This window comes from Sinocyclocheilus anshuiensis, unplaced genomic scaffold (assembly GCF_001515605.1).
Source record: "Sinocyclocheilus anshuiensis isolate Anshui unplaced genomic scaffold, SAMN03320099.WGS_v1.1 scaffold263, whole genome shotgun sequence".
Taxonomy (NCBI): domain Eukaryota; kingdom Metazoa; phylum Chordata; class Actinopteri; order Cypriniformes; family Cyprinidae; genus Sinocyclocheilus; species Sinocyclocheilus anshuiensis.
Genome location: NW_015549593.1, coordinates 1,548,050 through 1,564,618, shown reverse-complemented (window position 1 = coordinate 1,564,618; position 16,569 = coordinate 1,548,050). Strand labels below are relative to the sequence as shown.

Genomic DNA, 16,569 nt, shown 5'->3' with positions numbered 1-16,569 from the left:
GATCAGCAGTCTTCCCCATGATTGTGTAGCCTAGTGAACCAAACTGAGAGACCATTTTGAAGGCTCAGGAAACCTTTGCAGGTGTTTTGAGTTGATTAGCTCATTGGCATGTCACCATATTCTAATTTGTTGAGATAGTGAATTGGTGGGTTTTTGTTAAATGTGAGCCAAAATTATCACAATTGAAAGAACCAAAGACTTAAACTACTTCAGTCTGTGTGCATTGAATTTATTTAATACACGAGTTTCACAATTTGAGTTGAATTACTGAAATAAATGAACTTTTCCACGAAATTCTAATTTATTGAGATGCACCTGTATATATTCCCATACTACTGCAGACAACAATTAATTGCACACTGTACAAAGACAGCAGAATAGATTACATGTCTGTGAGATTCTGTTGTCAAACAGATGAGGCATGAAAATGACAAGATTAGATTATATTTGAAGGCGAGACACTGCAGGCAAAAACATTGTTTTTTCATGCACCTGTCAAGTTTGAGATTTTGGGCTTTTTGGTGTTTTTTCAGACTAGTGGAAAGAAAACATCCAAAAGACACTGTTAAGTGTTTCTTTTATGGCACTTTATCTATTTGTGTCAATAGATTTCAATTACAATACATGTTTTTAAAGGCAGTTTTCTCAAAATTAGTTTTTTCTCCTACACTGAGCCATAAATCTCCACTTCAGTAGCACTTACACACACCAAACTTTAAATTTTTATTCCTGTCTATATCCTGAAGGTTTTTACAGAGGGATTTGTTCATATATAATTTGCTTGATTATATACAACATTTTAATACCCCAAAAAATTGTGAAAATATAGTGTTTTCTGTCCATTCTAAGCCTTTTCTGAATTATGGAGTGACAAAAATGAGATACCCAAAATCCCCTCTGTAAAATTTTTTGACTCTAATATGTCAAAAAAAATAAATAAACAAGAATTTTGAAACGGACATCATCCAGTGTTTAGACATCATTCAGATTTTTGTACTAGAAATTCATGCAAATTAGCACATATTTCATTAAATAATGACTAATTTGCATATTTAAACCTAACATTTGAGAAAACTTGTAATAAAAAAATGTTTGCAATTATCAACACTCTAAAAAAGGATACAGACTGTCAACACACTCTCAACAGGTAAATTATTTCATTCTTAAAATGTAAATACAAATTTACCTTTAAATATGTAACTGGCTTCCAAACAAACATGTTCTTATCTTTTTTTTTGTTTGTTTTTGGTCACATATGTAGCCCTGGACCACAAAACCAGTCGTAAGTCACTGGGGTATATTTGTAATAGCCAAAAATACATTGTATGGGTTAAAATTATTGATTTTTCTTTTATGCCAAAAATCATTAGGACATTAAGTAAAGATTATGTTCCATGAAGATATTTTGTAAATTTACTACTGTAAATATATCAAAACATAATTTTTGATTAGTAATATGCATTGCTAAGAACTTCATTTGGACAACTTTAAAGGCGATTTTCTCAATATTTTGATTTTTCTGCACCCTCAGATTCCAGATTTTCAAATAGTTGTATCTCGACCAAATATTGTCCTATCCTAACAAACCATACACTAATGGAAAGCTTATGTGTGTTCTTTATGTATTTATTCATGTTCAGTGTCAATTGTCATTCATTAATGTATTCAGCTAATAACTGTTGTTAAGAGCACTGATAATTTTGCATGTCAATAAAAACATAATTCACACAACATGCTGTTGTTGTTATTGTTGTTGTTGTTGTTGTTGTTGTTGTTGTTGTTGTTGTTGTTGTTGTTGTTGTTGTTGTTGTTGTTGTTGTTGTTGTTGTTGTTGTTGTTGTTGTTTTACTGTAAAACCCTAACCGAGGCTACACTCAGATGCCTCATTACTGATTTTCTGGCACTCAGCCATCCAACTACACAAACTGTCAACAATTTCTTTCTTAAAATGTCTAGAAATTATAACTTTCAAATGCTAATTGGTTTTTTCTGTCTTTTCTCTTTTTAGTTTAAGAGAACATGTAAGTGTGACCAGCTCTATTCAGTTAAGGATACTATCCTCTTCTTCACTAAGTAAGTAACATAGATATTGATTTTTTAGGTCCATTTTGTTAGATATTTTTTATTGCTAGGGTTTATGCATAAACATACCCAGCTATCCCTTGACTTTATATTACTTTTTTCTTTTAACATTGTGAAGTGCTCACATACTACACTTGGCCTTCATAAATAATTGTTTCACATAAACAAATGAAAGGAGACACATTGTATATCTAAACTCAGTTGTGCATTTCAGATGCTGTGACATCCTACAACCTCATCATCTGCAGAGAGAAACTGCCATTCAATCCCACCAAAATACAGATCATGATTAACTTAGAGGTATCATAGAGGATTGTGAAATATTTCACTGGAGCTTGGTTCAATACACTATTTTGTGTTCTATTCTGTTTTATTCTTTTAAGCATTTATTTATGTTCAATGTCCATTATCATTCATTAATGTATTCTGCTATTAACTGTTGTTAGAACACTGTCATTTTTGCTACATTTTCACGTCATTAAAAAAGTACCTAATTGACATGTTGTTGTTGCTGTTGATTTGAGAACCCTTTTCTGGTACTGTTTAGAACCATTTTTCTTAAGAGTGAATGTAATCAATCAGCTGGGTAAGTAAGGCGATAACTATTAGGTTTTTTTTTTTACCCTATTCACCTGCAGTGTCTCGCCTTAAATAATATGTCAAATGCTTGCACTATGACATTTACTTGATTACAGGTGAAAGAAACACAATGTTGCATATTAGAGGTATAGATAATACCATTTCAAACACCTAAAACCTTAATTGCTAAATATTGTTTTTCAGTTGTTTGAGAATAATATTTGTGTTTTAAAGCTTGTTGATTTTTAGAACATCAAAGTTATAAATTATATGAGAATAGTAAGACCTGTAAATAGGGAGTATGTGTTATTTAAGAAAAATATAATTATATTTCAGAATGACATCATTTTTATTTATTTTTTTCAAACCTAGTCTGTGGGGTAAAACACCCCCAGGGGCTTAATCGCTGTAGTTACTCTTTTCTGAACATCAAATCCTTTGTTTTTCCATCAAATGTATTCTAACTAGTTGGTTGAATACAAATATTTGGACTTTATATTTTTTAAAAATTACCTCAAGTTAGCATCAGGTAGCTAGTTAGCTATCCAGTTAGCATCAGCTAAAACATTTTTCAAATAGGCTACAATAATTTGGTAATTCATAATTATTTATTATATTCTTTTTCATTTTAAGCTAAAACTGCCTGTACTCTGCTTTTGCTGTAAATGTATAAAGCAAATTGCTTTGTCAGCATGGGGCATTTTACCCCCATGTTTACTTACAAAACGCCCCCTTGGTACAAATTAAATTTTTGTTAAAAATCTAATAACACGAAAACTGGAAATTTTTCATACTTGGTTTATAATTTATGTCATTGTCACTAAAACTATGATAACTATTCTGTACACATTTAATAAAAAAAAATTTTTAAAAACACAGTCCCTAGGGATTATATATATATATTATTTAGATAGTGGCTTTAGATCAGGTCAGATTTTATGAGCAGTTTGTGGAAAAATCCAGGTGAATATTTTCCTGTATAATTTCCATGTGTTGCTACAGTATATACGGACATAAATGCAGTTTTGTATTGTTATTATTGTTTTTTGTTTAATCATTGTAAGATTAGTTAATGTGTAAACATGTAAAAATCAAAGCGAGAAGGTGAATAAAAGCCAATTCATTCTGTTATGAGAGATTGATTTAGTGCTGAGAATTCAGTAAAATCAGAGTACTTTATTACAAATATCATTTTATTCTTATCTGTTTGTTTTTTATGTCCAGGCACAAGAAGTGAACAATCTAAATGTTTATAAACACTTATGCTTATAAACAGGAAATGAACAGTTCATATAAATAAGTGCAAGCAGAATGGCTAATAATCAGTGACTCGTCTGAAGGAGCCCACAATGGCACAGGTAGCACACCAGTCTCGGTATCTCCTGTAATCCCCAGCTTTCAGGAAGTACTGTCTCCCTCTGTAGTTGGGATATTCATAGAAGATCCAGTAGCCATTCATCACGTTACAAGAGTACACATGTCGATGGTGGAAACGATCAGACACACAGGGGAGGTCATCTGTGAATTCCATCATGTGACCTCCATAGTCAGCCTTCTCATAGATCCTCAGTCTGTATGGTCCCCTGTACTGTTGATGTCAAGATGCAAATGAATGATTCAGTACACTGGTGTCAAAAAAAAAAAAAATGTAATATAAGTATCTCCACAAAAGCAGCACATTCAGTGAAGCTCACCATTGGAATCAGGCGACAGGATCGAATAGAGCTACTGAAGCCCATCCATCTCTGGTAGTCAGAATACTCGCCTCGTTTCATAAAATACTGGTGGCCCATATAATTTGGACGTTCATAGATCATAAAACAGCCACTCTCTACTCTGATGGAGTTGCAGCGACTGAAGTAAGTGTGCAGGTCTGTGCAGTCATTGCTGCACTCATAACTACGACCTTGAAAATGTTTGTCCTCGTAAAAAACAATCTGAAAAAGCCAACAAAATCAACACTTTGTTTTAGTGCAACGATTAGGAGAATAATCCATCTGCGTTAAAGCCTAACATACATAGGGGAGGTGCAATTCAATGTAAATGTCATGAAAGTGGTGCCAAAAATCCTACCTTGCCCATGGTCTCCGTTGGAGAGATTCCATATACTTCCCAAGCTTTTTATACTGCCTCTTGACAAACAATGTATTGTTATTCAAATGAATACAGGAATATGTCAGGGTACTGGCACATGTTTACCTTTTTGTTAGAGCACAATATTGGGTTCAAAAATATGGATTTTACTTGAAAAAGGATATATAATTACATGTTTGGTGTTTTCTCTTGCATGGTCCAGGGAAAGGACTGGTACGGCACCCACACATTCACAGCACAATGCACACAGAACAATATGGAACATCCCTTTTGCATTAAAGAAGTTGTTCAACAGAGGGAGCAGTTACTGAGTTTCCATTCTCAACAGCATTGTCAACTGCATTGACATACTGAATTTTCCAATAAACTCTTTCATGTGAAAAAAAAATGCAGCAGGAGAAATTTCAAAGAAACATTTAAAGAGAAATATCCTATTCATCAGTTCAGAGTTAACTCAGCTGTGTTTTGGGGATGTTATGTGAACATTGTCTCTGATATTCAATGTCAAATTTGTATGTACTTCATGTTCTAGAAAAACCATAGATATCTGTTTGTAAAACTTCTAGTTTGTTTCAGCTCTTAGTCAGGCATTATTAGCTATTTATTTTTTTTTTGTGGCATGTAAAGGGGGAAAAATGATTTAGAGTTGTTTAATTATATGACAGCAAAAGCAGAAGTTACCAGTTTCATTGTAGAAATATTCTATTTGCAGTAAGTTTGTCCAACATGTTTCTGTAACATGGACATATGTATTATTACATATATATTATTATTTACATGCTTTTTGTCAATGTCTTGTGTAATGAAGACAAATACAATCATCTTTTATAAGAAGGCCTCTTACTGTAGATACACCGTAAAAAGCAAGTAAGCAGTATATCATTTAATGTTTTTGTGATATTGTAAAGCACTATTTGATGCTATATGTGCAAATGGTATTCATCAGTTACACAAAATGACAAATAATTATTTTTCAAATACAAAAAAAGTAGTAGCAGTATTTCAGCAAGAAAAATGACCACTTAATCGCAAAGCCACACATAAAGTAGAAAACTATTTAAAAGTACTAAAGTAGAGTCATCCATGAAAGTTCCATTAGCAAAAAAAACTGTATTAAAATCAACAGCCATGACAATTGATCATAAAATTACCTGTAACCATCCCATTTATATATTACAACATAATTACTTACTTTTACTATAAATCCAAATTACTTAATTAAGATCGATTTAGTCTTCTTATTCAGTCTTCTTCACATTCTAAAGCTGCACGTCCATCACTGAATATGTGTTTAGGAGTTATAACTTTGTATTTTCACTTTTTCTTGTAATTTGTTGTTTGATTAGCACTTTGTACCACTAAAACATCCTCTAATTTCTCTGAGTTCAATGTGCCTTTAAATAGCAGGGGTGCTTTTGTTTTTTGACAGTCATGGTAGTGATAGATTTAACTACAATGAGGACAGTTAATCCAGATAGAGCCCCACATTGTTCGGCCAAAAGCATAAACAGTGTGAGAGATAGTTCGCTCTCAGTTTTGCTTTACCGAATTTTCAATTAATGTTTTCCAGTCTGGTAATCAGATTTGCAATAGAAAATGTCACTGATAGGTCAATTAAATGTAGAATAATTATTAGAGATTAACCACTTGACTTTTTCTGTTATTAATTTCACATGAGAACAGAAATAATAACCAGACAAGCAAAAGTTTCAGTCAAGAGATTTTATTTAGTGCATATGTTGCCACTCAATTCATCTTGTCTAGTTGAAAGTGGTTATTCTCCTGAGGGACCCAATTCTTGGGGCTGTTCCTCCCCAGTCGCTGTACTTCCTGTATTCACCTGGTCCAAGGTAGTACATTTGTCCCCTGTAGTTGGGCTGCTCATATAGAAGCCAGTGACCGTCCATCACGTGACAGGAGTGAATGTCAGATGTATGGAAGCGGTCCATGATGTTAGGGCAGTCTTCCGTGAGTTCTATCATCTGACCTCCCATATCAGCCCGGTCATATAGCCTCATTCTATAGCTACCAGTATACTGTAAGGAAACATGGATTTGGGATATACAAAGCAACACATTTATCATTTGATGTGGCAAGAATATCAAAGTGTGTTTCTACAGTCAAAAGCATTCTGTTTATTAGAACTGATGAACTAGTGCATGTTTTTTTTTTTATGTTTATTTGCTGATTTACATTCCCATAAATCACTTACCATGGGGATCATACGGCATGATCTGATACAGTTACTGAGCCCAATCATACGCTGACAGTCAGAATACTCGCCCTTCTGCAGGAAGTACTGCTGTCCCATATAATTTGGGTGCTCAAACACCATGAAGCACACATTCTCTACCCTGATGGAGTTGCACTGGGTAAAATAGGGGTGCAGGTCTGCACAGTCACTGATGCACTCATGATAGCGGCCCTGAAAGTTCCTGTCCTCGTAGAAGATGATCTGTTAAAGATAAAAGGTACCATACATCTACTATATGAAATAATGTGAACTTGTAGCTGTAAAGTGGCTTCATCTTATAGAGTTGAAAACCATCGTAAGTCTATTAGTCTATGAGAGTGAGAGATGCCATCTTACCTTTCCGATAGTCATGTTGGCATCTGGCAAGGCTACTGCTCAACACTGGCATCCAGTTTATCACTGTCTTTTATAAAACCTAGAAGCTGCTCTGTGATTGCACAGCATAAAGTATTGTCATTCAAATAAATCTAGCCCAGGGAGAAAGTAATAGGGGCTAGAATCAGGGGGTCAATGAAACAATCTGATTATGTTTGGCTTGGCCCTGGTGCAGTTTTTCCATATTCATCAAAATGCCCTGTCCTGCTAGCAGAAGCTTCAGTCTGACTGCAATCAGCACAAAAAATCAATGCAAAAGCAAAAGGTCTTGAATCAGTTGAGTAATAGATGGTTCATTTAAGTCTGGATGAAGCTGCAATATGATATGATTCATCGTATATAATGACCAAACTAAAATACCAGTAAACTAACATTAAAGTGGAACATAAAATAATTTTTAAAGAACTTTTGTTACAAAGAAAAAAACATTTGCTCATTTATAAGCAGTGGTATTTAATTAGTCTACTATAAGAAACACAGTTACATTATGAAAATTATACTGTCAAATATTAAATAAAACATTCTATCAAAAATAATAACAAATTATAGATTCAAAATGTATAAACGTTTATTTTTGAGGAAACATATAAGAGCATTTAAAGCGTAAAGGCTTCATAAGTTGTTATTCAACATGATTGCCTGTGTTGTGTAACATGTTAGACCCATGTTAAGTAATAGAAGCAAATATTCATTTTAGGTTTGGTGTGTATGTTTACAACAGTGTATATTACATTAAAAAATAAACAAATAATAAAAACTGCTGAGCAGCCTGGATGAATGTTAATTCTCGTAATCAATTATTCGTTTGATGGAACCCACACGGGCACTCAAGCCTCCCCATTCAGTGAATCTTGTGTATTCTCCAGGCCTTATGAGGTACATCCTGCCCTTGTAGTTGGACTGTTCAAAGAAGAGCCAGCTTCCACCAATCACCTTGCAGGAGAATATGTGGTTTGTTTGGAACATGTCCATGACATTTGGACAGTCATCCACAAGAGTCATCATTTGACCTCCGTACTCCATTCTCTCAAACAGTTTCACCTCATGAGAAGATCCCTGTGTCTGATAGAGAGAAGAACAAAACGTGTGAAAATCAGCTACTATCTTAATACAAAACTTTTTCTCTCATTTTTCACTCATTCCTGATACTCAAGCATATAGTATAATTAATATAGCATAATCACCATGGGAATTTCACAGCAGGAGCAGACGCGGTCATTTTTGCCCAACCAGCTTTTAAAGTCTGGGTACTCTCCTTTATGGACCAAGAATTGCTGGCCTTTGTAATGTGGTTGTTCATAGATCATGAAGCATCCACTCTCCACCATGATGGAGTTACAGCGGTTCAGATAGCAGAGCATATCGGAACAATCACCACTGCATTCATACTGATGACCCTCAAAATTCTTATCTTCATAGAAAATGATCTGTTAAAAAAGAGAAGAAAATCCATATAAAGTTTACAGTAAATCCAGTGTAAATATCTTGAATATAAGGTACAAAAATATTTTTGTATGACTTTTCGCACTTTCCTTACAGTATTGCTTTACCTTGCCCATTTTTGACTGCAGCTGTACCATGTGAGTGTGAGTCTTTGGTATATATAGACATGTAGTGCCGACACTGTATGTGTCATTCATATTATAATTACACATACAAAAAAATGCTTTTTTGCCATTTGGTTTTTAAAAAGGTTTATTGTTATAATTCTTTTGTTAAAATAATTGTCAGTACGGCCATTTTGCAGAAAAAAATGAATGAATGAATGAATTAATGCAGCAAAAAAAACAAAAACAAATGTGAGGTTGTAATCACATAATGAACAGATGAAACACACAGAAAATAATTAATATCTATACCAAATATCCAATAAGTCATTATAAATTGTTTGTAAGTTCCATGTAAGACTCATGGTGTGATATTAACTTAAATATATTAATTTACATTAGCCAATTGTGTGGGATTTGCATACTCACAGAAGTAATGAATGTTAAATGTAAATACATGCATGTATTATTAATTAAATCATGTTATTGATTGTTTAATTTAACTAAATTTATCTCATTTTTATGCTACTATTTCTTTTGGATATGTTATATTACATTTTTACTTTATCCTTATCGTAAGCTTATATAGTGGTTGTGCAGTGAAAATTTGTATAAATTCTGATATCATTGATATATACACATATGTGTTTGAACTGTATTTTGATTATATTTTTAATAAATACTGTATACTTTACACTAATAAATATATTTGATTACTCTTTAATCCATAGCAATTCCACTTACAACAGGGTTTACCCCATATTTACATTGTTATAACAGTCATACTTTTTAATGTTTATCTATATGAACATTGTTTTAAACATAAGCTATGATATTATAAATTTACATTTAGTCATTTAGCAGACGCTTTTATCCAAAGCGACTTACAAATGAGGACAATAAAAGCAGTCAAAACGAACAAGAGAGCAACAATATATAGGTGCAAATGACAAGTCTCGGTTAGCCTAACGCAGTACACGTAGCAAGGTGTGTATATATATATATATATATATATATATATATATATATTATACACACACACATATACACACACACACAAAGAAAAACAAGTAGATAGAATAGAAAAATAGAAAGCTAGTGTTTTTTTTTTAATAAAAAAAAGAAGATATAGATAAAGTAGAATTAAAATAGAATAGAAAGTGCTAGAGTTAGAGGGTCAAATAAAGGTGGAACAGATGTGTTTTTAGTCATTTCTTGAAGATGGTTAAGGACTCGGATTGATTTGGGCAGGTCATTCCACCAGGAGGGAACATTATAAAGCAGGTTTTCTACACTTCATCTGTTTATCATTAGATATTTACCATGAGTGAGCGTTAATATACAGCACAAGCAGAGAGAACACTCAAAGCCTGTCTCAATGAGGAAAATGTCTCTATAGTTTTATTCAGTTCTCCGAACAGTGTCAAGCAGTCTGGCAGCCTATAGCAAGTGTCGTCATCAGGCAGTGACCCCTCCAGGTAGAGGGTGCAAGAACAAAACTCAAGACACTTGAGCAGAGGCACCATTTTATTTAGTGTGTGAAAAAGGGCATACAGCAGACATTTCACATGGACTCCTTTCATTAGAGATCCATGATCCGTCTGATGGAGCCCATCCTTGAACTCATGCCGCCCCAGTCACTGTACCTCCTGTACACGCCAGGCCTCAGGTAGAAGTGCCTACCCGTATAGTTGGGCTGCTCATAAACGAACCAGTGACCGTCCATCAGGTGGCAGGAATGGAAGTTGGACATGTTGAACTGGTCCATGATGTTGGGGCAATCATCCTCAAGCTCCACCATCCTGCCGCCCATGTCCTGGCGCTCATAGAGCCTCATTTTGAAGGTCCCACGATGCTAATGGGTAAATAACAGGAAGTTAAGGCTGAGTGCTTAATTTCAGTCCATTAAAACAAGAGCATTGATAACTTTAGATAGCAATTAGCTTCAGTCTTTACCACTGGGATCATGCGACAGGATCTGACGCAATCGTTCATTCCCATAGTACGCATGTAATCAGGGTACTCGCCCCTTCTCAGAAAGTACTGGTGGCCCATGAAATTCGTTCGGTCATAGACCATGAAGCAACCGCTTTCCACTTTGATGGAGTGACAGAGATTGAAGTAGGAATGCAGGTCAGAGCAGTCACTCATGCACTCATGGTAACGGCCACCGAAGTTCCTATCCTCATAAAAGATAATCTAGAGGAAACATTTTAGATAATGAGAGCAGCACAATAATAATTCATATTTGACTAATAAATTATTCTAATCTGTACAAACCTTTCCCATGTTTGTGTAGGATTTGATCTTTTTTCCTGTTCAGTTGCCAAATGCTGCTGGAACTATTAATATATATCCAAGAAAATAATGGTACTACTGTTCGTGTTGTCATTTAAATCACAGTGTACTCATGTCAGCAGAAGCTGTACAGGAATATTGCAAACATGGACAGTTTTAACCTAAACAATCACTTTGATTGCCTCCGTAACATTAGTTTTTCCAGCAAAAGCTGCTCTGTTGAAAGCTGCTGGAAAGATCTGGGGAAACAACACAACAATAGTGTTATTTGTATGCATTTATTTTAGCATTACACATCACAAGATTGTTTAAATAAGAACATTTCATTGAAACTAAAAGTTTTTTTTCTTGAAATTGCAAAATGCCTTTGGTATAGCTGATATAGGATGTTTATGAGGGAATCTGTTCAAGAAATCTTTGTATGTCCTACTGCCATGATTTATTTCACTAATAAGTGTATTGCAGCAAATATTCTAACTTTTTGCAGGAAGCTGTCATTGTACCAGATGGCTACTTAATCAAAACAAGACCTAACACCAGACATCAAGGCTTTGTCAGTGGCTGAATTTGTTACCAGAATGGAAAGTTCTGTGTGGTTGCCATTAGTAAAGTTGAGTTTGTAGGGATCAAAACCTTTGTTACAATCTACCACAACCTATGGTGACTTCCTACTGTCCATACTGTATTTAACTTGCTTGACTTAGAAGCAAAAGACATTTTTATTGATATGGATATGCAATGACTACAGTGTGTTTTTAAATAATTTACACTGGCAAACATAAGGGAATACTAATCTAGGAATTAAAGCATGTCCCCACAGATGCCATACAGCCTGAAATCTATATTTGATCACAGACAGCTGTGGTAATCAACACACCTGCAGCATGAATACATACACTGCCAAGCATTTGGTTTTGTGGCATTTTATTGACACGTCAATGCCAGAAAAGGCACAGTTATTTTCATAACATTAACTCTAAAAATCAGTGATTCTGCAGAACGAGCCAACGGTGGCACAAACGGCACCCCAGTCACTGAACTTGCGATACTTGCCAGGAGGCAGGAAGTATTGGCGGCCTTGATAACTGGGGTGCTCATAGAAGGTCCAGTAGCCCTCCATGGCATTGCAAGAGTGAACACTGCGGCACTGGAAACTTTGATGAATGGACTTGCAGTCATTACTGAATTCCATCATCTGACCTTGGAAATCTGGCCGATCGTAGATCCGGATACGGTAGGATCCACCACTTTTCTGCAAAACATTTCAAAAGGTCTTTTAACATACTTTAAAAGGCCTAGAGTTTGAATGTCTACAGTGTAAATGTGTACAACAACACAAAATACAAGTGTGGATACTGAGAACAACAGTTTTCGGTGTGCCAGAACAGTGAACAACAAAAATGGAATAATAAAATAATAAAAGTAGATATAGAAATAGATCTCACAACAAATATTATGGAATCATTAACATGCATATTACTCACATAGGAAAATGTACGACATGAGCGAATGATATCATTGTAGCCCATCCAGCGCTGGTATTCAGGATATTCACCTCTGGTTACCACATATTGGAAACCAGAGTAATTGGGTCTTTCATAGAGGATCCAGCAGCCACTCTCCACTCTGATAGAGTTGCATCGACTGAAATGAGGGTACATGTCTGGGCAGTCTGTGTCGCACTCATAGGAGCGACCTTGGAAGTTTCTCTCCTCATAAAAGATAATCTGAAATCAAGAGATGTCACAGATTAAAGCAATACAGACAAATGTAAGAGTTTGGTTGTTCTGTTTATAGTCATAGTAGCATAATTTCTAATTAGCATTTAGTATTTGCAACTGTTCAGTCAAATGCTAATCTAAACTTTCCTTAAGAAATGCAAAAATAAAGAAGTTATCATCTTTGACCATCTCATTTACCTTACTCATTTTGACGTGAATCTCTGGAAACAGTTCTAAACATGAGAAACAGTCAAACAAACTAGGGCATGAGGTCTGCTTTATAAACCACCATCAACGTGGTGGATCAAACTTTATTTGTCCTTTCAATTACTGGGATTTGGCACTCTGATGGTGGTGCGAACCTCTTAATCCTATCCATAGATTTAAAAGCCCTTATTCATCAAATCAAAATTCCTAGCTGGCAAATTACTGACCTCAGCTGCCCTCTGTTTTGATCCAGACATTAATGAAATGCTTTATGTGATAAAATTATTGCTTATGACATGGAATGCATCAACACTTCCAAAAATGTCTATACCACACCATGTGTTTCAGAGTTCAGAAAGTAAAAGTTCAAGAACTGTATTGATTACTGTAAACTTTACACTGAATCTTCATTCACATGCATAATGAGAATGAATGGAAACATGAATTATTATTCACACCTATTTCTAAAAAAACAACAACTGAAAACTGAAAACTTTAGAGAAATATTAAGTCAGTAAAAAGTACTACTGGTATTTATAAAGAAAAAATTAATTGGCTCTCTTTATTATTATCTGGTTGTGAACAAAGTCTCAGGAAAGAACTAATATTTTAACAATAAAGACAAACGAGGAAACACCTGAAAGGATGTTACATGTGTAATGACAGCAATGTTTAATAAACCATGAAAAATGAATATTTGCTTGTACAGATGCTGTTTTCAGTCCTGCAGAGTTTCTTGCGAGCCCTCATAGTGAGCAGATTCATCTTTTAAGGAGTCCTCGCTATCCTGTATTCAACACAAAAGATAGGCCTAGGTGCAACAATTACAGTACACAATCTGAGTACATGATGGCAGTAATTTCCACTTTTTCAGTGCATTATATTATTGAGTGTATCATGATATGATACATAATATATGGGTCATAACAGACTGTGGTAAAAATGTATGTGAGGAACAGCTGACTGACACTAAATGAGGAGCTAGAAGAAGAGGTGGAGGGGGACTCCAGTTTCTCAGTTACTGGAGAGACCTCCTGTTTACTGTTCCTTGAACCAGCGTTTCAGTACCTGGGCTGGTGAAGATAATAAAATAATTAAGTTTAAGTTTAATTAAACCGAGCCGGACGATTTGCACATTCGCACTTTTAAACAAATTTTAGTTTTGTTATAGAAAATGTACAAATTCATATTCTGATTACAGAGCAGTGGCAGGAAGCGCGTGAGGTTGTCATGGCAACCAGATACACTGCTTGCGAATTACGGCTGAGCTTCTATTTTGCCACACTAAACTTAGCAATAAACACATTGAAAATAATACACAATAAACATGTCTGTCAAAACGATCTCAAAGGAGGCTTTTATTAAGCAAATCAAGGAGTGAATTATTCATCCACTGTTAAAAAAAAATACTTTAGCTGGGTTTCCGCAGGCAGGGTCACAATTATCTACAGTGTATGAAGCTAAAGGTTTTTGGGTTAAGGTTCATAATGTAGAACATTTTTAACATTGTATGCTGTATGTGCATAGGTAGCTAGCAAACAAGGAATACAGCTGTTAAGCTAATAGTCACATTTAGCTGAGTAAGATCATGATTGAGAAATGTTGGATACTGCTGGAAATGCTGGTGTTATGGGGTATCCTATTTATTATTTTAGGATTTTTTTGTTTGCCCCAGTGAAGCATTTCTATTAATATAACTGATTAAGTAGTCAAACTCATTCCATATCAGCAGAATAGTGTGGTACAGAAAGTCTATATTGTACATAGAACAGGTACTGAATGAATTATGTTACTGATACCTAATGGTCAAAAGCAATAGCAAAAGTAGGCTAATAAGTCAATATTATTAAATTGCAGACAAAGATTTTTGAAAAGCTAGGCTGGCTTGCACACTATATTGCCAAAAGTATTGGGATCCCCCCTTCTAATGAACAAGTTTGACTACTTTAGTCATTTCCATGAGTACAAATATTAATATTTAAGCAAATAAGGATATTCTAGGGAATTGTGTGCTTTAATTTTATACCAATAGTTTGAACAGGACCCTTTTCTATTCTAACACAACAATGCCTCTGTGTATAAGGCAATCCTTAAGTCATCCTTCAGAAATTTGCTGAGGCTCCTTCTTGGCATTATTGTGGTATTATGTGAAGAGCCAGACTAAACAACAATTTTAAGGATTCTTATTTTCAGACCGGATGTATATCACTTCCAAATCTCATCCTGCATGACATTTGTTCACTCACATGACAAACATACTATCATAAATACTGTAACATACCTTAGCATGATTATGAGGGTAAGATGCCACTGGTTTGCAATTGTACAGAGACAGAATGTCTTCTATGGGTAAGCTGTTCTGAAAATTAGAGGACAATGATACAGCTTGTGGACAAAAACACAAATGCTGTTGAAACCAGTTACTTATCCCTACCAGAAGCATTCCAGCAAATGAAGAAAAGATCATTGCTTCTCTTTCCAAGTGATTAGGGTACTGGCTAATATGTCTTAAACTGCCAATTCCTCTACAAACATATCATTGCCAAATGTGAGCCACAAAAATATATATGGTAAAATACAGCATACATAAAAGTAAATCTGTGGAACAAACACATACAGTAAATGCCAGTCATATAAATTACTCGCGTGTCATTCTCAGCTGCATTCTTCCGATCATCTTTACTGAGCCGCCACAGAGCCACACTTATAGCCAAGTCATAATTGGCCTACATGAATGTGCAGAGATGTATTTAGAACATATTTAGCAATACAATCCCTAAGATTGTTGAATCTTGTTTTTCTAAAACATTTTTTTATTATAACATTTGAAATAAGAACAATAGCAACTAATATTTATACTCTTTCAATAGGACAACCCTAACCTTTGATATTAAACTTTCGCGTTAATATTGATGACTTACCAGATCATCTAACATTGTAGAAGTGCTTTTCCCCTTTGGATCAAAACCATTTTCTCTGAGTCGCTGTCCAATATATTCACCACTAAAAAGGTTTTTAAAAAACTTTGTTCGGAAAGTGTGTCCTTACATATGAACAATTTATGATCACATTTATCCTGATACAGTACAGTAAATTAATTTCATGCTACTTACAGCAAAGTTTTAACATCTCTCTTCACTCGCTTGGCCTCCATTTGAAACACTCAGTTGAAACACTTAATTCTAAATGTCTTTATTTCAAAATTTAGTCTGGAACAATAGCAGAAATCCCATTAAAACAGCAACATTAGAAAAAAGGAACATTACACATAAAAACAAAAAAAAAAACACCACGAGTAGAACTTTACCTAGTAGTTCTCTTTATCAGCCATTAAAATAAATATCATCTAAAATTCAAACAATATTTCCTATATATATATATATATATATATATATACACAAGAATGAAACTG

At 34.6% G+C, this 16,569-nt stretch overlaps 5 protein-coding genes across 7 annotated transcripts; all 5 read right to left on the bottom strand.

Moving 5' to 3' along the window:
• Positions 1–702: 702 nt before the first annotated feature.
• LOC107658272 (gamma-crystallin M2-like) lies at positions 703–11,302 on the bottom strand. 2 transcript variants are annotated; one of them, XR_001630774.1, is made up of 6 exons: positions 11,212–11,302; positions 10,888–11,130; positions 10,469–10,786; positions 4,288–4,294; positions 3,483–3,487; positions 703–713 (listed from the first exon to the last, which is right to left on the bottom strand). XR_001630774.1 is itself a non-coding variant. In XM_016446769.1 (3 exons), exons 1-3 carry the CDS (start codon positions 11,218–11,220, stop codon positions 10,514–10,516), a joined length of 525 nt encoding a protein of 174 aa, XP_016302255.1. In that variant the 5' UTR covers positions 11,221–11,302; the 3' UTR covers positions 10,300–10,513. The 2 variants fall into 2 exon arrangements, 1 of the variants encoding a protein (XP_016302255.1); XM_016446769.1 differs by lacking the exons at positions 703–713; positions 3,483–3,487; positions 4,288–4,294 and having other exon boundaries at positions 10,300–10,786.
• On the bottom strand, positions 3,846–6,106 carry LOC107658273 (gamma-crystallin M2-like). 2 transcript variants are annotated; one of them, XM_016446771.1, is made up of 4 exons: positions 5,948–6,106; positions 4,735–5,022; positions 4,356–4,598; positions 3,846–4,249 (listed from the first exon to the last, which is right to left on the bottom strand). In XM_016446771.1, exons 2-4 carry the CDS (start codon positions 4,741–4,743, stop codon positions 3,977–3,979), a joined length of 525 nt encoding a protein of 174 aa, XP_016302257.1. In that variant the 5' UTR covers positions 4,744–5,022; positions 5,948–6,106; the 3' UTR covers positions 3,846–3,976. The 2 variants fall into 2 exon arrangements, with proteins under 2 accessions (XP_016302257.1, XP_016302256.1); XM_016446770.1 differs by lacking the exon at positions 5,948–6,106 and having other exon boundaries at positions 4,735–5,114.
• Positions 6,463–7,443, bottom strand: LOC107658269 (gamma-crystallin M2-like). The gene is made up of 3 exons (XM_016446765.1): positions 7,346–7,443; positions 6,968–7,210; positions 6,463–6,791 (listed from the first exon to the last, which is right to left on the bottom strand). The coding sequence occupies exons 1-3, from the start codon at positions 7,358–7,360 to the stop codon at positions 6,516–6,518; spliced, it is 534 nt and encodes a 177-aa protein (XP_016302251.1). The 5' UTR covers positions 7,361–7,443; the 3' UTR covers positions 6,463–6,515.
• LOC107658270 (gamma-crystallin 2-like) lies at positions 7,936–8,948 on the bottom strand. The gene is made up of 3 exons (XM_016446767.1): positions 8,935–8,948; positions 8,569–8,811; positions 7,936–8,446 (listed from the first exon to the last, which is right to left on the bottom strand). The coding sequence occupies exons 1-3, from the start codon at positions 8,941–8,943 to the stop codon at positions 8,165–8,167; spliced, it is 534 nt and encodes a 177-aa protein (XP_016302253.1). The 5' UTR covers positions 8,944–8,948; the 3' UTR covers positions 7,936–8,164.
• A 631-nt stretch (positions 11,303–11,933) lies between the features above and the next one.
• LOC107658271 (gamma-crystallin M2-like) lies at positions 11,934–13,247 on the bottom strand. Its single transcript, XM_016446768.1, has 3 exons — positions 13,149–13,247; positions 12,714–12,956; positions 11,934–12,481 (listed from the first exon to the last, which is right to left on the bottom strand). The coding sequence occupies exons 1-3, from the start codon at positions 13,155–13,157 to the stop codon at positions 12,206–12,208; spliced, it is 528 nt and encodes a 175-aa protein (XP_016302254.1). The 5' UTR covers positions 13,158–13,247; the 3' UTR covers positions 11,934–12,205.
• Positions 13,248–16,569: the final 3,322 nt, after the last annotated feature.